At 44.6% G+C, this 20,973-nt stretch overlaps 2 protein-coding genes across 2 annotated transcripts in view; one reads left to right on the top strand and one right to left on the bottom strand.

Moving 5' to 3' along the window:
- The window catches only part of LOC139213856 (low-density lipoprotein receptor-related protein 8-like), a 66,930-nt gene extending 64,502 nt beyond the window's left edge, over nucleotides 1-2,428 (top strand). The window contains exons 17-18 of the mRNA XM_070844524.1: nucleotides 834-902; nucleotides 2,088-2,428. Of these exons, the coding sequence (XP_070700625.1) occupies nucleotides 834-902; nucleotides 2,088-2,428 (410 nt within the window). The remainder of the gene's footprint in view (nucleotides 1-833; nucleotides 903-2,087) is intronic.
- Nucleotides 2,429-6,784: 4,356 nt separating this feature from the next.
- LOC139214327 (KN motif and ankyrin repeat domain-containing protein 4-like) lies at nucleotides 6,785-20,198 on the bottom strand. The gene is made up of 10 exons (XM_070845153.1): nucleotides 19,984-20,198; nucleotides 14,774-14,853; nucleotides 13,180-14,703; nucleotides 11,905-11,980; nucleotides 11,029-11,316; nucleotides 10,735-10,819; nucleotides 9,505-9,724; nucleotides 9,273-9,415; nucleotides 8,506-8,706; nucleotides 6,785-7,363 (listed from the first exon to the last, which is right to left on the bottom strand). The coding sequence occupies exons 2-10, from the start codon at nucleotides 14,790-14,792 to the stop codon at nucleotides 7,271-7,273; spliced, it is 2,649 nt and encodes an 882-aa protein (XP_070701254.1). The 5' UTR covers nucleotides 14,793-14,853; nucleotides 19,984-20,198; the 3' UTR covers nucleotides 6,785-7,270.
- Between the last annotated feature and the right edge of the window lie 775 nt (nucleotides 20,199-20,973).

Raw genomic sequence — 20,973 nt, 5'->3', positions numbered from 1 at the left:
AGTCTCAGTTAGCACCATGTAACCCAGCGCTACGTGATCAACATTATTCTCATGCCCAGAGGTCCTCTGTATGATATGGAAAGGGCAGAGTGGGCCATTCAGGACTTAACGACAGATGAAGTCCAATTCTGTGATAAAGCGGCACTTTCACCTGAGCGTCCTCATCTCCTGCCAAGTACCACATCCTACAGTCCTGCTCACGCTCTTAATGTAGCTAACAACCTCACCCTCACTGTAATGACGACATTAAAGTGAGATATCTACAAGCCCCGACATCCACGCTCCACTGACTTTAATACGAGTGATGGATGGCGCCTTGTCGCCTTGAAAATGTCGCCCATCCCTCCATAAATTGTGTTCTGCGTGGGCCACGGGCTGTTTGTTGTGTGGCTGCGAGGGCACGCGTGCACCCGTGTGACTGTAAATAAATAAGTGTGTGATATGTAAATGAGTGTGAGGTGACATTGGAGCCGTGTGGGGCCTGGAGGGGTGAGGTGTTGCAGGTCAGGGGTAGTGTCAAGGTCACACTCTGGCAAATGCCAAGCAACTCATCATTTTTTCATTTTTATTCCAACCTCTTTTTCACTATCTGTCTCTCTCTGTAAAACACTCGCAGCCACGTAACGCATGATCACCCACTCCGTACCTCTGTGTTTTATCTCGCCTCCCTTCCGCGGCTCTCCCGTCCTGCCTCCCCCTGCTTATCTCTGACTCTGTGTCTCACGTACTCTTCATCCCGCACTCTTCCTCAATCTTATCCCGCACCCACACCCCGCTGTCTTCTCCCACTCCCGCTCTAACCCCCTCTCTCTCGTTTCATCTCTCTCTTTCAGCTGGAAGCGAGCATTTCCTCCTGGGCGAGAACCTGACAGTGGCTGTTTTGGGAGTGGTCATCCCCATCGGTAAGTCACCCGGAGCCCTCTTTCCTTTGTGTGTCTGTCCGCACTGAAGGACCCGCAGGGCTGCGTCCACCTGCTGCCTTTGGCCTCTCTGTTTGTAGTCCATTCACACTGGCCCTGCTGCGGCAGGATGAGAGAAGCCCGGCCCACAGGTCCTCCTCGCAGAGGTTTCTCGGGAGTAATTTTTCTGTGCGTCTGACATATCTGCCACGCCGCATTATTCACTTCACACTGCGTTGTTGTGTTGGGTTCTGCTACAGCCAGACTAGGCTAACTTTAAATACATCAGACTCAGTGGCTACATGATAACGTCAGAAATTCTAGATATCATAGGAGAAATGCACATGGAAGTAATGTAGTTTATACCATGAACACCTCACGGGGCATTATCCCTTACATAGAACTACTAAGTCCAACTATTATAGGTATATTATGGTCATTTGTGCTAACATAATTTCATAGCTTACATATTGTTTGTCTTTTCAAACACCGTTAAAGGCCAGGGCTGCTGAATAGTGGTCGGAGGGCTGATGGCTGGACAATCATTGTCAATTTTGTTAATTTCCCATCAGAAAAATACTGAATATGTGAATATACAATAAGAATATTACTGCAGACTACTCGGTTCGTCTTTGAGGTGTACACAAGCAAAACCAATGCAACACCAAAGTGTAATAAAAACGAGTCAGCCAGTTAGTTCAGAGGGGCTGTCTGAAGTGAAGTGATCAGACAGATCAGAAAAAAAAGAGATGCCAATAAAGCATGAAAGCTTTATTGGTGCTTCATTGGTGTAATTTAATAAAGCATCATTCCATTACATTGCTTATTCAAGGACACATTGGCTGAGGATGAGTTGCCAACACTTTGTGATGTAAAGTGATAGTTTCAATTTTTGCTCCCCAAGGATAGTTTAAAGTTAATTAACTCCAACGCCAGGCCACTAATGGGGCTTCACACGGCTGATTTAGTGTAAAAAAAAAAAAAAAAAAAAAAAAGTCTGCCGGTTGGTGTATGACCCGACTTTGACCCACACACACAACCTCTCTGCCGCCGCCCCCTGCCCTCTCTGTCCCCCGCATGCCTGTTCTGCTCCTCTCCGTGCCTCTCATTTCACGCCATGGACTCGTTATGCCTCGTTAACGCTGCCCCCTTCCCGTGTCCCTGCCGCTGTGTGTTAAACGCATGCAGTTCCTATCATTGCCACAGTGGTGTTCGGCCTGGTGTGCGCCGGAGTCTACCTGGTGTGGCGTAACTGGCGGCACAACTCCACCAAGAGCATGAACTTCGACAACCCCGTCTACCGCAAGACCACCGGCGAGGGCGAGGAGGACGAGATCCACATCGGGCGGACTGACGCCATGGGACACCACGCGCACCACCACCCGTACCCGCAGGGCGTCAACATGGGGGTCGTAGGGGCAGGAGGAGGCACCTGCCCACAGTTCATCGCCCTGCCGCTCGGAGGCAGCATGCCCGACCCGGGGACTCACTGGTACACGGAGCAGCCCATGCTCTCCACCGCGAAGTGACCCTCAAGCGGCGGATTCCAGGGGAAGATGGCCGCTCAGGCACACGCACACACAGTGAGGTCAGGGGTGACTTGGACTGAACATGCTGAAGGGACTAAGGTTACATCATCAAGTGTTAACATGCAGCCATTCACAGCCATGCCCTGTGCTAATGTCCATTTGAAAAAAAAAAAAACAGCAAGACTAACACGGTCCTTTCAGAAAACAGCTTCACACCTTTTCTGTGCTGCAGCTGGATCCACTTTTTCTCCAGTAAAAGCTGAGAATCAACTCCAGAATTATTAACGTGTTGTGTTCCCAACATCGACCCAAACTGGAATACAGAGTCAGACTGGTTCCTCTTTGGAGTCTTTTGCATTGATAAGTGAGTGAGGTGCGTGCTGTGTGTCTTATATTTTGTGACGGGGCTAGTGAGAGGTTCTGTTTCGTCCTTGATGTGTTCATTTGGGCTTTGTGTTATTCCTGGTGGGCCGTGGAGCTCTGGGATCACTGTTTAGGAAGGAGGAGCTCTGAAACTGGGACAGCACCTGCGTTGATGGGACAATCTGTACAGATTCACGTCAGAATCAATCACATATCATACATGGCATTACTGGAGCTGTCTTTTGTAGCTAACTTTTTCCTGGATCGCTTTTCTTTTGTAGGATTTTTCCATTCTCTGATTGATTTTGAGGAAAGCTTACCACCCACATTATGTGCTTTCTGTCCGCTTTGGAGGCAAGCCTTCAACGGCGAGTCGTCTAGCATTAACCATAACCAATCCCCAGAGTTGTGGGAGAGTGCAGCAGGTTCTGTGGACTGGAAAGAGAAAATTGGAGTTTGCTGTCTGTGAGCAGAGAGGACAGGAGGCGAGGAGGGAGTGGATTCTTTGCAGGGGATCTGTCTTTTTTACTGTGACTTCTTTAGGTGTTAAATGGTTTGAGAAAAGCAATAGACTGCAGCTTTTAGTCCGGCTGCAGTGTTTCGTGGTTGACTAAAATTCTCGAGTGTTAACAGTTTTGTTTGATCACCCGCTTTTGACTGTGACAAATGCACACACAAATCCACATGGGATGCAGCGATAGCTAAATCACGCTGCTCTCCAGAGGACGGAGGCCATGTGCACTTGCCCTCCGAAAAACACAAACAGCATGCATAATTGCTCACCGACTGACAATGCAGCCATTCATCGTTCCAGGCAAAGACGCACGCGCACAAACGCACATACGCTCGCACGCATTCACAAAAGCAAGCTGGATTCCAGAGCCTGCTCTCCTCCTCCTGAGCGGGCCGATATCTGAGCAGACAGTTTTGGATAGCGCCGTGTGGGAGGGCCCAGCTGGTGGCTGCATGATGAAAAAGACCCGTCATGTGATGTAACAGCAGAAAACAAAAGTCAGACTCTGGTGTAATGAGGATGAGACCAAGTCGTCCTGTCTCTGAACATGTTTCAAGCTGGTTTAGTCCCGTCATTAACACTGTTCATAAACCTAAAAAGTGTGTGTGTGTGTGTGTGCGTGTGTGTTCATTATTATGCATGTGAGTGCTAATGTTCATCCCTCAGCCATATTTGAACTGTTTTGTATGCTCTTTGTTGCACAACCCTCTTAGAATGCCTTCGGTATTGTGTATTGCATGGAAGAAAACAGTGTATGAAGGTGTGTGGATACACAGGTGTGTGTGTGTGTGTGTGTGTTTGCTGTGCGTGAGCGTGTGTGTGTGTGTGAGACAGTGTAAGACACTGGAGAAGCTTTGAGGGTGCTTTTTGATTCATTGATTTGTAAATATGTTTTCATAAGGTTTTTGATAATGTATAATACGTTTATGTAAAAGAGAAGATGTACATAAGATTTTAGATAAAGTGTCGACAGGTATATTAATTTATTTGTATAAAATGAGAGCACTGCATTCCCTGATTGTAAGAAATCTGAATTATCCACCAAAGTGGTTTGTGTTGTTTCTTGCTGTGCATCATTTAGCATCCTTTTTTGTGTGCAACCCCCTTTTTTTCTTTGTATGCCCACGTAAAACAGTGCCCCCCACCTGAAAGACATCTTTGCTACACGTCCCAAACCCCGGTGTTAATGACATGATTGATTTTGGTTTATTTGTGCCTTTTTCTTTACTTTTTCATCTTCCTCTAGTATTTTTCACGAGAAGGACAGGGATCAGCCAGCTACTGTACATGCAAAGATGAACTGTGTCGAGGCCAACTGGTTCCACTTTTTGATTTTCTGTAATGGATTACTTTTGAATATCTCTATATATTGGTATATAAAATCTGACTGAGAATTTCCTCATTGTGTGCTGTTTCATTTTCTTCCACAAAATATCAGATATCATGCGTTCTGATCTCATACTGGGACACTTCTGTTTATTTTTCACTTCTCTTAGATTGTCACTCATTATTCCCAAACTCTGTAGCGTCCCACAGCTTTTGAGCCTGCTTTAGCTCATTGTTTCGGATTTCTGGCCCACAAATTTACCGTCTCGTTCAGTCTCACCACACACCATTTCCAGATGCTGCAGGCAGCTGTTTTCAGCAAATAGATACTGCTAAACCAAATGCTTGCAGCACCAAGTTATCAGAAATGAGCATTTAGAAGCTAAACAGCTGTAATTTCTCTTGGGATTTGACAAAAGAAAGCTATAAGTGTTGCCCAGAATGAATGCTAATGATTATACTGCTACAGGTCTTGTTTGCCAACATTTAAGCTGTCAACTGTAGCCGATACATGTCAAACGTGTGCGGTTTTCAGCGAACATTTCAGTGAAATGTAGCTAAAAAAAGAACCAAACGTCATGAAGAACATCCTCTTCTTTAGGCAGCCTGACTCAGAACTAGTGAACCACAACCAGGAGACGACGCTGACGTCTCCTGACAAGCTGTGGGAGAGTGTAGCACCAGCAGAGCCAGTAAACAGACTGAATAATGTCATTTTACAGCTCTGAGCGCTGTAGGTTGGATAGCTTGCTATAAGGCTACTGGTCACACCAGACCAAAACTGAATGTGGAGCGTCTACATTACTGCTAATGAATCAAAGTGTTGCCTCTCATGTGGGAGCAGATAGGAAGCTGCTCTCACACAGTTCATTCTGACTGAGCTGCTTTTCACATTCACCCACTTACGAAGTGATTCATCAGCAGACAGAAAAAACAGTCGTAGATAAATCCAGTCCATTATCATTATTAAACCGACGCACAGCGAATGCCGTCAGACTCTTCCTTGCTGCACCCACACCCCATTAGGATATTATCTAACATGTATGTTTTATTGGTGCAGCGGCTCCTGCGGCAGGCGAATAGGTGTCACAGATGTTCATGGCTGCACAGAGGTTAAGATGAACACCTTTATTCACCGTGGCGTGAAGGCGGGTTTGGGTGGGGGATGGTGCAGTCACACCTCTGCGTGCCTACACATGAATACAGTTTGTCAACATGCTTTTAATTCTGTGATTCATCTATAACCATCCAATCAAAGCGTATGATGCTCCTCTCTGATAGAGCAGCACTGATTTGCATACTTGCGTCACTTTATTGTCGTGCTTGTGTGCTTGTGTGAGATTTGATTAGGCGAAAAGCAGCTGATTTTATCTCCATCTATCTTTGTCTCTTTCTGAGGATGTGTATTTGCTAAGGGTCATTACAGCAGCAGGACAGTCAGTCAGCCAGGCTGGGAAAAAAGAAATCCTCAGGGGAAATGAGGTGGCTTTGCTCTGTCAGACAGAAACTCAGCTTCCTCCCCGTGTCCACACTCAATCTTTTTTGTCTTATCTCGCCAACATAATCTCAAGTCTTCGCATCAAAACGAAAGCTCTGCCCCTTACTGTATCCCAGGGGGTTAGAGGAACAAAGGCCGCTCGAACACATCTGCTTTCACGCCTGACTGGGCCATTCCAGCTGCCATACAGTTGGATTGCAGGAGAATCTCATTGTGTCGTCTCTCACAGAGGAATTAGCACAATTCGGTGGATGTCATGTTTATAATTGTCTGTCACACTTGAAAGGGATTAGATCTAATCCCTTGGACATGCTCATTTTAGAATTCCAGATTTATGTATATTGTTGCCTTTCTGTTTGTGTGTTTATTTGACTGACAGTAGTGAAATGGAGGGACTGTGCCACCTGCTGGCCAGGTTTGTCACTACAGCGCCAGTCACAGCTGGACCTCCTCATTTAAGAGCATGTTTGCTTCCCAGTCTTTCTTCATTTAATCAAAAAGTTGGTACATGAGTTCAGTAACTCCTAGTGGGTGAAATCAACAGGCTGGTTTGTTGGTGCTGAAAATGTGTCTTTCTTTCTTGTGCTTAGTGTGCAGAAAGTATTTTGCATTTCTTTGTATATTTTACAACACATTTTATTTGAAAAGTGCTCGGCTGCTGCAAGAATGCAATTTCCCTTTTAAGAACATTAAACGCATCAAGGATAGTGAAACTTCCGATACAAGCACAGACCTTTTTATAATTCTCAACATATTCATGTGACCAATACAATAAACATATCATAATAAATATTTTTTTCATTGCATAGTCAGCGAAGCGAAGCTGGTATTTGGATGTGCAAAGATCAGACACAACGACGAACGTCGACAGTAAAGATGACAGAAAACAGCACATAACAAACACACCGTAGTGTTTCCTCACCCACTGGTGATGTAAAGCCTTGTTATGATGACATCCTGTCCAAAACTCCTGCTAAAGCTCGTGCACATGTCCAAAACTCACAGACAATATCATGACAGCAACAGCTCAGCAAAAACCGCACAGCATCAACACTGAACTGGGCTTAGAAGTTCCTCAGATAAGAAAAGAGCAGGTGTGAGAGGATCATATGCCTGCAGATTATTTCCCAGTTCTCCAGCACTACAAAGCTCGAGCTTTAGCATGGGCCTGCAGCAGGGCGGCTGTGTCCGTGTGGGAGGCGTGCGTGGCGATAGAGAGCGCAGTTCGACCACACTGAAGCACAAAGAGAAAGAAAAACAGGAAATTAGGATGAAGACACACATTTTAAAGTCTGATGTCATATTAAGTGAGACACATTAGACACAGGCTCACTTAAAAACACCTATTTTTAGTCATGGCGCTAAGGATGGCAGTGTCAGTCCTCCCCTTTAGCCAAAACTGAAATATCTCAACATTATTGGTGACATTGCCACGACATTCATGTTCCCCACAGGATGAACTTTAATATCCATCGTCAGGTTAAATTGATCCAAAACTAAGTGCCAATCCTATCATTATTTTATGTTTAGAGCTATTTAGCAAGTGCTACTGAGCTCGACTATGATGGTGAACTTTGTAACCAACAAAAATTGGTTTCAGGTGAACAGTTTCACGGTGCAGAGTTAAAGCTCCCAGAAGACAGATTAAATAACAAAGCTACTGTTGGTGCAAGGTTGTATTTTCAGCCCTTAAGATAAATGGGTTATGATTTAATTTCGTCAGCCTTTAATTAGTCTAATTAATCAGACTTTGTGTCAAGGTGAAACGTGGTTTAGAGTCGAGGTAGGACGCCCGTGGTTGGTTTTTCTCTGTGTCTTAAACTCAACTTTAAAGGCTGACTGTGTCAAAAGTAGAAGATACATTTGCATCCTCTCCTCCCTGCCTCCACTCGCTTCAGACTGGCAGATAAGGTACTGTTAGCGGATTAGCTCATCTCAGCCCAGGAAGATTTGTCTTACTGTACCCCTGATTAATCCTGCCAAAGCTCTATTCAGCTGCATCCACACTGTCAGTCCACCCACGTCCACACAGTGTCAGTCAAAACATTCCAGCTTTCATACAGCTAAGCTCCTTTTTGTGTTTAGTTACATGAATAGAAAAGAAGGCATATGCCGCTTTGTTAACAAATCTAACAGGATTTTATCAAATCTGTTCTGAAATTGAATTTCATGGGGTTGCTGCCTGATTTTTTTATGTTTTTGAGACTTGTTTTCTTTTGGCATGAATGAATTTGACCATGAATGGCCTCTATCTCACACTAGTGGCAGTTATAATGAAGACTAAACTTCTCACTGCTCCTTTGTTCAAAGGATCAGAGCATAACAGGGGAAAGACAATAGTAAATTGTCCGTGGGGCTGGTTTTCTGCAATATTACCTTGTCGGTCAGGGTGAGGTCACACTGGCTCCTCTCCAGAAGCAGCCTTGCGATGTGTGTGTGGCCCCTCTCAGATGCGAACATGAGGGCTGTGGTTCCCTGGCTGTCCTGAATGTTGGCGTCTGCTCCGCAGCTCAGCAGCAAGCGAACCATCATAACGCGGCCGTGTCTCACTGCCAGATGCAGAGCTGTTTGGCCTGTCTGTGGAGAGGGACGGACAGAAAAGCACTATATTTATCTGTCCTCCTTTCTTCTTTATGTCAGAGTTTAACACACGCTGCCTTTTAAGGTCCAATGTCTCACTCAGAGGTTAATCTAGCGATTTATTTCTGCACTTGTATCACCTGTATTTTTATCAGACTGGTCCAAACTGGAGCAGCAGAGGCTGAGATATTCAGATTTTTATCCATCCTCCAAAAACACTGCACCCTACATTTCCCATAATGCAACTCAACTGTGTCATTGAACTACATTTCTGAAACTGCACCCCTAAGCTGTAATAGTCTTTTTGAGTTTCAAGTTTCAAGCTCAGATTGACAAAACCTTGATGATATTCTCAGCCTTTATGAGACTCCCTTCAGACCGCAGTTCTCTTTATCGCAAGTAAACTGATTTTCATATCTAAAATCAGTGGGAAGACCCCTTGATTAATATTGTGTGTTATTGTTTGATTAGATGCGATCTTGCATTTATTACCTGGAAAATAGCCTGTGCACTACATTAACTACCCATGTCACATTTACACGGCGCTCACTTTAAGGTGTTACCTGGCTGGAGCGAATGTGAATGTTGGCCAGCTCCATTAGCTTACGGACCACCTCCATCCCACCTGGGCCATCAGGGGCCGTGAGCGAGGCCAGCATCACTGCTGTATAACCAGCGTTGTTCTGCAGGTTCACGTCACTCACACCTCCAAAGCACACAAAAAAGTAAAATTCAACTTCTTCAGTATTTACAAGCCAACTGTTCCTGCGTACAGTATCTCTGGCTCAGTCTCACCTGTGTCCAGCAGCAGGCTGACGATGCTGTAGTTGCAGTGCGACACGCTATAATGCAGCACTGTGTTGCCGTTGTCGTCAGCCAGGTTGACCAGGAATGCCAGCAGTGGCGGTGTGGCCTTCTTTACTTCTCTCAGGTACACGGCCAGCTCACTGGCCACTGAAGTCTCCTCTGCTGCCACACTGAACCAGTGCTGAAACACCACGATCAGGGCCTTCCTCTGGGGGCAAGAGGGCAACACGGGGGAGGATAGAGGGAGGATACTGACTTAAGATTCATCCCTCTGCAGGATTTGGCCAATACAGAGCATACTACATGTTGGTATAATGATTTTTAACTCAACAGACACACTTTAAAACAGTATGAATGTGTTTGGCAGCAGAAGAAGCTGTTCATAGAGAATTGCCTATTTGCCAATCCAACACAGCAGATACAGAAAAATAATCATTCATTTGGAGCTGTTCTTCTGTCCACCTGTTGAATGTAAGTCCAATATTGTCTTTCCTTAGAGCTCTGTTTTGGTCTCCACCAACAAACTGACTCTTAAGCTGCTTAATACTCCACTATTCTTACCGTCAGTCTAAACTTACAAAATGAAGCAAACTAGATGTGATGTGATTTTTGTTAACTAAATAAAAACAATAACAAACTGAATATTATGTGATTTCAAAACTAAGTCAAACGATTATTAGTTACAGAGAAAATGTCTTTGGTTTTTTGTTTTGTTTTATCAAACAATACTTTTTCTGACAAACACAAAAAACAAACAACTAACTGTAAAACTAATAAAAGGTAAACTACAAATAAGCATTTTGGGGAAAAAAAGGAACTAAACAAGCAAAGATGCTTTAATAACAAATTAAAACTAAACTGGAATTGAAACCAAAAAGTCACAATGATAAAAACTGTTGCTGATGAGAGGAGGGAGGGTGAACCCAGACAGTAAAGTTGACACAAAACCAAAACACTGAGCTGAAAGATGCTGAAATGCTCCTGAGATGCTAAAATTCAGCAGAGTGGAGCTTCAGAATCAGGCGATGATCATCTGTGGGTTGTTGTTGATACTAAGATATTAAAATGCAACTTTATCATCAAATGAAGTGAAGTTACTTGGAAGATTTTTCCCACTCATCTTGAGATAAGTGGATACTATTACTGTCAGCAGCATCAATACTAAATAAATAAATTAGTTTGATCGAATGCGTCAGTGGAAGAATCAGGAATGCTTACCATATCGTCACTGGGGTTATCCATGATGTCCATGTGATCTCTGAGGAACTGGCAAGCAGCCATAAAGTCTGCACTCACTGTGTCCCTAGAACAAAGAGTGTGTGTGTGTGTGTGTGTGTGTGTGTGTGTGCATAAGGAAACAGAGAGAGAATATAAATCCATTTGGCCTCATGGCATCAGGAATATATTCCCATGAGATGAAATAAAAACACAGGAGCTATTCCCTGGAGAGCAAACATCAAATTTTCATTTTCCAGACAAACACCGGTAAGGCGTTTGTTCCGGACCCCTCACCTTCCCCTGGCGCTGGTTTCAGAGCCAGAGTTCCCCTCCATCTGTTCTCCCGGGGGCCGTGGCTTCTTCTTGGCCGCCTCCTCTGGAGCCTCAGCTTCCACAGACGCTACGCCTCCATCTGTCCGCCCTGATCCCGCTCCTCCCGGCATCATCTGTCTGTCTGGGCTCGTTCGCCTCTCTCCCTCCATCCGTGTCTTCTCTGGGTCTGCGTCCACCTGGGCAGCAGCCATCTCCCTGGGGTTCACACAGTCCTGCCCGACCAGATTTCCACTCGTGGTTGTTTTGCGACTTTAAAAAAAAAAAGATAATGAAAGAGCAGAGCAGAAAATTAAAACTAACAGCCACCCAAATGCTGGTAAATGTTGGCGGCTGAAACTGTGCTGATCAATTTCACATGCCACAGTTCACAAAGTCCACATATTGCTGCAAAAAATATACTCCTGTTAATTTACTGCCAGTATTTAGAGCATCGGGAGTCAACAAGAGAGCCAATCAATCCTTTTTTTTGTTGGCTCGTTTAGGAACAAAACACCAATGTTTGTCCCAGATAATTAAAACAATATTTAGAGTTTAATCCTTTTCAAAGCTGGAAAAAGTCAGAACATATCATATATGATGCCTGTGCTTCTTTATTTTCAAAGGGTGCATCTCTCACTGTGTTGCTGTGCTTCCACCTTTCTCCTTTAGCTGACTACTTTAGAGGGAGTGGCACTCATCTTTCAATCTTTTTAAATGATGATGTTTTTCTCAGTAGGGACCATACAACAGCAGCTTAAATAACCTTGAGTTAGTACGCCTGTCAGCCGGAATGATGGTTTAAACGGTAATCATAACTCTGAAGCTTACTCAGAGAGTCAGAGAGAGTTATTTACTAACCCCTCATCAACACCCCCGTGCCGAAGGTTTTCTGAGGTCCGGCCGCATCCGTCTGTCCTCATGATGACTTTAGAGGCTACATGGAAGACAAACACAGGGGATTTGTTCAAATATCAAAACACAACAACACAATAACAACATTACATGCTCTTGATGAAATCCATATTTATGGCTTATTACTGTTGGATGCAAACAATTCTCTGCAAAATCGAACAAAAAAGAGCGAATATTTTGTCACAATTGTTTTACAGAGAGTCAGAAACCAACAACAGCCATCAGTTCACATCTAATGGGCAACATGTGGGTGTGAACTCCAGCACAATGAAGCCTCTTCAGAATTAGATTTGGAGCTAAAGAAAAAGCTTTTATTTTGACAACATGTCTGTGCTGCACTCAAATTCGTGGATAAAACTTTAAACACACATTTACTGTAGCAACACTTTGAAGACATATACGGTGTCTTTATTGGAATTTAAATGAGCTTGTGGTGTTTCAGCAAAAGCCAAAGTCAACACATAAACTTGCTCTAGTTCCTGTGTTGCCACAGCTGTTAACATCAACAGCTCAAGACTTTTTTACTCATCTCACAACACTTCATATATTCACATTTGAATAACCCTATTTAACACTACAGGCCTCTGTCTTATACTGTATGATAGCTCCTCTTCCACTTTGTCTTTAGGGACTTCTTCATAAGGTTAAATCACCAAGCGTCAAAGCAAACAGGCCGATTTTTTTCTATCCCAAACCACAATATTAGGATTCTACCTGTCCTCATGTGATGTGAAAGTGCTGCTCCTCAACATGGAGAACATGAGAACATGAAGTCTGAAGTACAAATGTGCATTAGACTGTGATTTTCAGTTACATAATTTGCTTTTAGTTGACTCTTGGGAAACTAAACGCAGCCAGAGGGCAATCACTGTTAGCGTCTTCTTAATCCAACTATGTTTTTTTCCACTGTGTGCATTAATTACAGTCCTGCAAAATGAATGTGACTGAATCATCACACTTATACGAAGTGCAATCTGTGGTCTCAGGGTTGGGTGGTAATAGACTGCAGATTACAGAAATAAGTAACTATAATCCGGCCAGGTTACATTTGAAAAAACATTTCATGTTTTCTGTCCATTTTTGACTGTGAGGTGCGATATTATTAATGTTTGGTTCAGATGTGGATCACATTACTAATTACAAAGAATGCCATTTAATTTGTATTCAGTAACTGACTGCGCTTCAAAGTAATCTGAGCCAACATTGTGTGGACCACAGTACCTCCATGTTGAATCCTCTCTCCGTCGCTGTGTCCCTGCTGGGTGTAGTAGGAGGTCAGGATGTGAACAAGCAGCATCATCTCCTGCTGCAGCGAGTTGACTTTGGGATCTGGGTGCTTTAGGGCTGTTCCCTCCTCTCCAGGCTGATGGTCTGCGCACACACACTCCCACTGCTGATCCAGGAGCCTCTTGATCTTCTCAATGTGGTGAACAACCTCTGCTGTGTCGATATCTGAGGCCTCTCCAGCTTCCACAGACACTAGTGGGCTCCTCTCGGTAGAATCGCTGACATGACAATCGATGTCTTGTTGTCTGCTTGTTTGTCTGTTTGCGGTAACAGTTCTTGCACTGATGAGTGTATCTGGACTTCTTGACACTTTATCATTCGGCTCCTTGGATCTCACCACCGTCTCATCTCCATCCTGGTCTACCACCACTCTCTCTGCACGCACCCACACGCCAGGATTCCTGATAAGGTTCTCAATCTTCTCATTTTTCCTTCTGCTCTCGGCCTGCTGCTCCTCCAGCAGTCCTAAGGCCCTCTGGAGCTCCAGGCCAGTCTCATGGAGCTTCTGCTCCAGCACAGCTACCTTAGCCTGCAGGGACGTCACTGTGAGCAGCTCATCCAGATCTGTACTAGTCCTCCACTCGTGTGTTGGATTAGAGTCTTCACGACTTAGGCGCGGACTTCTGGGAAACATGATATGACTTTCATGCCGAGGCCTTTTGCTGTCCACTGCGCTGTAGAGGGATGAGGTGTGAGGGTCTGCGGTACCATTCATTGAAGGTGGTGGGACATGCGGATTCAGGCCCAGACGGAGCCGTTCTCTCTCCTCCTGGAGGATGCAGATGTGCGCCCTGAGCTCTGGAATCACCCTGACCTCCATCTCCAGCTCCCCCACACGTTCCAGCGCCTCTGTCAGGCGCCTCAACAGCCCCGAGCAGTCCTGGGATCGAAGGCTGTCTGTGGAGCAGAAAACGTCTTCACAGGAGATGTTTCTCACTCCGAGGTGATCCCTCGAACTTCGCAGGCTGCCGGGATCGTCGGTGGACTCGGATCCCTGTCTCAGCAGAACTGTGAGTGGCAGACTAGAGGCTCGGAGGAGATGAGGTCTGATGTGCTCACCTAGAGGTTGCTCATCAAACTCCTTGATTCTGGCCTCCATCTCTGCCAGGGATTTAAGCCCCGTGGGAGAAAGTGGCGACCTGTGATCACTTGCCCAAGGGGTGTAGCCATAGTGATGTGTGTCTGACAGCCGGGACCTGGGGCCAAGAGCTCCAGTAGATCCCCAGGGGCTCGGGCGGTAGCCACAGCCAGAAGGGTTGAGGTGCCTGGGAAGGGTGCTTGCCCGCGCGCCTTTGCTTCGGCGCTGGATGGGGACTCTTTTGATTGTGTTGCCTTTCTCTATGTCATCTACGTATTTTAGGAAGTCCAGGTCAAGTCGATAGCCATAAGGGGTTTCCACCGAGTATGGTGGCTTTCCTTTAATCCCATTCTCTGTTGTTTTATGAGGCAGGATATTTCCTGTAAACATTAAAACATCCATTTAGTATCCATTAAATATAAATGTCTGATTTAGTAAAAGTATTTTTACCGTTTTGTCCTTCCATCATTTTTTTGTCTTCAGTTGTCCAAACAATTTGTTGTCACATTATCTGGTTGGACCTTTGGTATCTGGCAAAACAAGCAAAATCAAATCAAATAGAGGACTGAGTTGAGCCAGAAACGCATTGAAAACACATGTCAGAGCAATTTTACAAGTGGCAGAAGTGGTTATTGGGAGATTGTCTAATAAAATAATGAACACATTCATGATTCCTGAGTGGGAAAACAGATGAATTTTGGCACTGACGTTCACTTGAGGTTTAGCTGTGGTATTTCTGGTGGGCGACTCAGTCTTAATCTTATGACCAGATGGAAGATCGCTCTAGACAGCAACTGTCCTTTTTATTTTATTTTATTTTACTCACACATAGAGAAGAGCGCAAAACACAAACATTCAATTACACACAAGTGATTTTGCTCTCTTCTTCCCTCTCATTCTCTTCTGTTTCTCTCACACTCTCACTGTCTCATTTCTTCCATGCATCAGACTGCTATTATTCAACAGTGGCGGGCCTGATGTTCTCTTGATTACAGCCCTGCCATCCAGGATGAGAGCTGAAAATAGCTTGAGACTGGTTAGCCCAGCAGCTATGGTCAGCGGAACAAAATATACTCCTACAGACACAACTACAGACAAGCATTGTTGTGACTCACTACTCCCTTCCTGCTCTCCATGCGCCTCCTACTAGATCTGCAGTCTTCTGTCAAATCCTGTTTACTGTACTTCCTCTGTAACCTCCTTTTCCTTCTTTCACTTATTGTACTGTGCAGGACTTTTACAGTACATGGCTCTGCAGCCCTCTAACTAACTGTCATATGGTCCTTCCCTCTCTCTGGGTCTCACCCTTCCACCCTCACCTCTTCCCTCCTCCCATGATCTCCTCCCCTCTCCTGACCACCAGCCTCTGTGGCAGCTCGCTATCCTCTCAAGGCACCGCAGCCACCGAACACCAAACACCAAACAATGTCAGCTATGTAGTAAACAGGCAAACACCGCCAAATGGCCCTGCTGGGAATTCGGGCCTCCATCTTTCACACTCTCCGATTGCCAGCAACAAATCTGCAAATTACAGATACGGAAACACACATTTTTACGAGTGAAGACGTAAACACGGGGACTTCTACGTTTAAGTCAAAGACACATTCTGCACATGTACATACAGGTACCACATGCACACTGCAGGGTCCATACCATGTCTGGTACAGTATGTGGGTCTTTCTAGTGTCTGGGTCTGTGGAGTTTAACCAATATGATGTGTAAATATTATGTAGGTAATTTAAAGAAAGGTTAGATTGACACAACGCTCTGTATTGTTTGACACTTTCTGATACCAGTGCCGTTACAATTTGTTCATTAGTTTTGGCATTAGTTTTTTTCTCTACCTGTCATGAGGAATAAAAGCACTTTTCTCTACACAACACTAAATTATATTCCTCTTCTTTCCACTTCACGTCTTCCAGCTGGTGCATTGACTTCAACTTCAAAGCATGAAAGGCCTTTGTTTGTCCGGCCTGGGCTACTGTAGAAATATGGAGAATGCAAAATGGTGGACCCACTCCCTGTGTTGACATAAAGGGCTCATTCTAAGTTCATGAAAAGACAAAAAAATTTGTTTTTACTAATAGATGCCACTAAATCCTACACACTGAACCTTTAAGTTAAAGAAGTAAATGTTCTTATAATATGGAATCTACAATGGTGGAAACTGCAAATGAAATCCAAAAGGTTCTGATCAATGGAGTTTAGAAGGAATCTGAGTAACATAATATGAGACATGTGACATATGACATGACGCTGATGCTCAGGTAACATTTCTGTACTGTACTGATACCAGATACCGAATACCATCCACTCTCTGCATTGACCTGATATTGGCCCCAGCGAGGCCTTCCTATCTCGTAAACGGAAATAAACGCTGAAACTTGTATTTCTAAATGTTTTCTTCATCTGGTAAAAGGATTTATCACCCCCCTGTATGTTCTGCTCTGTTGCCCCTTACAGAAGCCTCATGCATGTGCTGTACATTGAAACTGATACAGTATGTATGTTGTTATGCCAGTGGGGTTTTATGATGTTGAGAGGAATCTTTCAGCACTCGAGCTGACAAGTCTAAATTCAGCCTGGACATGTGGGCGGGAAGCTGAAGTAATGTCAAGAGAGGAGACCCAGACATGCATCTTCATTTTACAAGCTGGATAGTGGCACAGTTTAAGGTCCTCCAGGTAGACAGACCGGGAGGGCAACGAGATCAATCATTCTGTTGTGATGGTATGTCCAGAGCTACTGAGGCATGAAGATTAACAGAGGAGTCTAACGGTGACTACAAGCAGGCGCTGTGTTCACCACTGACTCGGTCAATGAGCCCTGTGCAGCAGAGCACCTGTTACTGCAGACGTCTCAATCAGTCTCTGCTGCCTCAGTCATCAAGTTGAGAATGCAGGCTGCTGGCCGCAGTTCAACAGAATGGAAAATCTGTTAGAAAGTTATTTCACATTTGTGCTTTGAAGTAAATAATCTCCGAGTTCCATCTGAGTTGAGCTCCATCTCAAGAATAGTCGTCTACCTTGTAAAACGCACTCCCACGAAATGATAGATTGCACAAAAATGAATCAAATTGTCTTCTCCTACAATGTTAAACCAGTCCTTTGAGTGTCCTTCGAGTCCTGGAAATATCAAAAGATCTACGCATCAGCTGATCAAACCATGAAAAGCTGTATGTATAACACTCAGAAAGAGAAATGTGCATTTTTAGTCTATTCATCGTCTCCTCGACAAACAAAGTGAAATCCAAAGTGCTGCAGCCCACAAGTTCCACACACGTAAATATAGACATAGGCCTACTTGTAAATGTTTTTCTGACCAGGTTACCACAGAGGAAACAATATAGCAGAGTTAGGGCTCGGGCAATTCCCAAGAGTCATTGCCTAACTCTCTCCACTTTTCCGTGGCACCGGTTTTAATTGTGTATGCTTGGAGCAGAAGGCCCACCTCACAGGAAACCAAAGAAATGAAACGTGAAATATTTGCCTTACCCCAAACAGGCCCCAGTCAAACAGTACTGCACAACGCTACAGAGCTGCTGCCCCTGCACACATTGAACTCAATCCAAAGTCAAGCATCAGAGTGAGTTTGATTTTTTTTTCTTTTCTTGAGTCTTTAAAATCAAGGTTTCCTTTGTATCCAGCTAAAGCTCTGAATTTCAATTTTCGGAAATGTCAAAGTTTTTTAAGCGACCGTTTTCCTTTATTTGAATTCTTTTCATCTTTGTGTTCCCACAGCAGCTGCTCTTCTCCTCTGGGTGAAAATGGCCCTTCTCACACAGACCTCTTAGACTTCCTGCATCAGCACTAACCTCATAATCACAACATCTCGATCCACAGAATTCTTCACCAAAGCCACAAATGACTATGAACTCATAACACAGCAAGAGGGGGGACCTCCATAGTGAAGCAGTGATAAATGCTTGAACTTCAGATAAGGACAGAGGGATCATTTTAGATTCAAAGTAATCAGTAGTAAACATTTGGTTTAATGATTGCTGTTGACCAGTAGAGGTGTGTTGTGGTGCTCATTTTACGCCAGCAGCATGACTCCATGCATGGCAATGTCATCGCTCAGTCCACACGTTTGGTTCTGGACGGAAACGATCGTGTTTGATGGATGGCCATGACATTTTGCACAGATATTCATGGTCCCCAGAGGGTGACTCCTGCTCACTTTGGTTATCCCCTGACTTTTCATCTAGTGCTTCCAGGGTAGCATTTTATTATTTTGAGAAAAACATCTCAAAAAGTGTAATGAATTGATACACAATTTGGTTAGCGTGTTCATAGTCCCCACAGGATGAATGTGATTCCTTGACTTTTCATTTTGCTCCATCATCTGGTCAGAAGTTTGAAATGTGTAACACTTTGGTTAATGACCAAACACCTGTAAAACTTTAGTGCTAGTAATCAAACGTTAGCATGACGACGACCTAAAATAAGACGTAGTAAGAAATCCTTCTAAGCCTGTTAGCATGCTAATGTTAGCATTCAGCTCAAAGCACAGCCTCAGAGAGCTGCCACAGTCTTTTTACAACTTATGGAGTTACATATGTTCCTTTATGTTTTTGTTTTCATGGGTGGGTTCACATTGGCTAAACTTGCCCCACCCACCCACTTTTACCCTGTGCTGTTTGGGCAGAACTGCTTTTTCACACCAATACGATGTGTGGATGTCTGATGTGAAAAAACTGAGATGATTAATGTAATTTTGATCTTGAAACTTTACAGTGAGATTTTTAGCTCATCTGAGTTCCTCCCTCTGTCTCTCTCTTTCTTTCTCAGCACCTGTCCATCTGTCTGTACAGTACGTATGTATCGACATGTTTCCCTGTCTGTGTTCTGGTCCCGGAAAAAATGATTCCTCTCCTCCACTTTCTGGCTGCGCAGACCTGGTTTTTTTTTCCGCAGCGCATAACTCTAAACCTTGTCTTCTGTTCGGAGTTGACTTAGAAACCAAAGCCAACTGTTTGGACTCGAGCACCCTTCTCCCTCCTCCTCTATCTGTCTCTTCTTTTTTCTGTCAGACTCACATTTTTCACTCACTGCCTCCATAAAGACGTCCTACAAAATCCCTCAAGTCCTGCAATCTTTCTTCTCGTTTTGTGTGTTTTTGTCTTGGGATTTTGGACCACTCCAGTCGTCCTGGTTGTAATCCAACAGCAACAGGGTCAGAGTTGCATTGTGGCATCTAAGCCTCATTGTGTGGTATGTGGAGCCAAAGCTCATAGGATGAAACAGCTGCCAGGGGCTTCACGCAAGGAAGAAAGCTGTGGTATGTTAACATGGCAAGGTTAAAATAGAAAGTGTGCTGCCCTGTGTGAGCGTTCACGTGGACGTTTGTGTTGTGCATTTCTGTACAGAGCGTGTAAATATAGATGAAATGAAATGTAAAATCAACATTTAATCTTCAAAAGGCAAAATTGCTGTCCTGAAAGTCTGATTAGTATTCAGCACAGGCCCAGAGGTCCACTCCACGCAATTTGTTAAATCACTTTCGAGTCAAAAGCTTTTCTGACCCTGAATTTAGATCAGCCAGTCCCTGATCGAAGACTTTCAAGGTCACCATTCAGCATCTCAGCTTTGATTAACTGTCCAGTCCAGCAGTCCTCCACTTGCTGTGAGATATGGGATGAATATTAAACCAGAGCTTACCTTGTGACATGTGTTCAGCAGTTTCCTCCACTTTGTCTTGCTGATGTGAGGGCGTGTTTGTCAGGCAGTCCACTACAGTCTGCTCTCAGCTCAGCTCAGTTCAGCCTGCCTGTCTGTCCCGTGAGAGGGCGGGGAGGTGCTGTCAGGGAGAGTGGCATGCCGCGGCTGTTTGGTAAATGCCAATGTGCAGCCCCTGCCATAACAGAAGCTGGGCTTGCTTGTGTGTAAAAGAGAACACGGAGCAGGGAGGGGCTTGTGAACATGCCTTCCTACGGCACCTCCTGTCCAACGAGACTGACAAGTGGGAAGTTAGACGCACAGAACTACACCCACTCCCTCAGACGGCAGCCAATAGGATTTCAGGGGTGCAGCCGGCCGGCGACGACAGCAGCTCCTCAGGGAGCCTGGTGACAACATGTCAAAATATGGAGCATGTGATATGAAGTAAGAGAAGGTCCCAGAGTGTCCTTACTGTGTACCGTCCATGATCCTCTCAGATACCATCGGTGACCACGCAGTGCCTCATAGACCTCTGCCAGTCAGTGTGTAACCCTACCCAACGTTATGTGGTCTCTGTCCTCTCTAATCAAGTAAACACTGGGAGAGCAAAGGGCTTGGTGCCATCGATGAGGGTTAATTCTCTCACTGCATACCTTTCATGCTTCATGGATCCTCTTTTAGTGCATCTTCCTTTGGGGCGCTACTGTCATGCCAGGAAAACCTTTCCACTTCTCTATATATGAGGGCACTAAACAATAAGTAACAGTCCTCTGGTCCAGACTGAAATATGTCGGCATAGTTTACTGAGACGGGAAGGGGGTGCCTATTAAAGGCAGAGTCTGCAAGAGTAGCTAGATTTTGAAAGTATCCAACCTAAAATATCCCACCCCCTCCCCTCAGGCTTTCATTCAAAGCCACTCCCCCACAACACAGTCATTTAATTCAGTCCAAATAAAGTAATTGGGCTGGTTTATTACAGGCCTGTGACAG

The sequence above is a fragment of the Pempheris klunzingeri genome, chromosome 15 (assembly GCF_042242105.1).
Source record: "Pempheris klunzingeri isolate RE-2024b chromosome 15, fPemKlu1.hap1, whole genome shotgun sequence".
Taxonomy (NCBI): Eukaryota; Metazoa; Chordata; class Actinopteri; order Acropomatiformes; family Pempheridae; genus Pempheris; species Pempheris klunzingeri.
The sequence above is the reverse complement of the archived record's forward strand: the minus strand, read 5'-3'. Positions and strand labels throughout refer to the sequence as shown.

Coding starts and splice junctions, on each gene's coding strand:
- LOC139214327 (XM_070845153.1), bottom strand. Junction 9,725..10,734: donor ATAACCCCAGTGACGATATG/GTAAGCATTCCT, acceptor TCTTGCCCCCAG/AGGAAGGCCCTGATCGTGGT. Junction 7,364..8,505: donor ACCTCACCCTGACCGACAAG/GTAATATTGCAG, acceptor TTTGTGCTTCAG/TGTGGTCGAACTGCGCTCTC.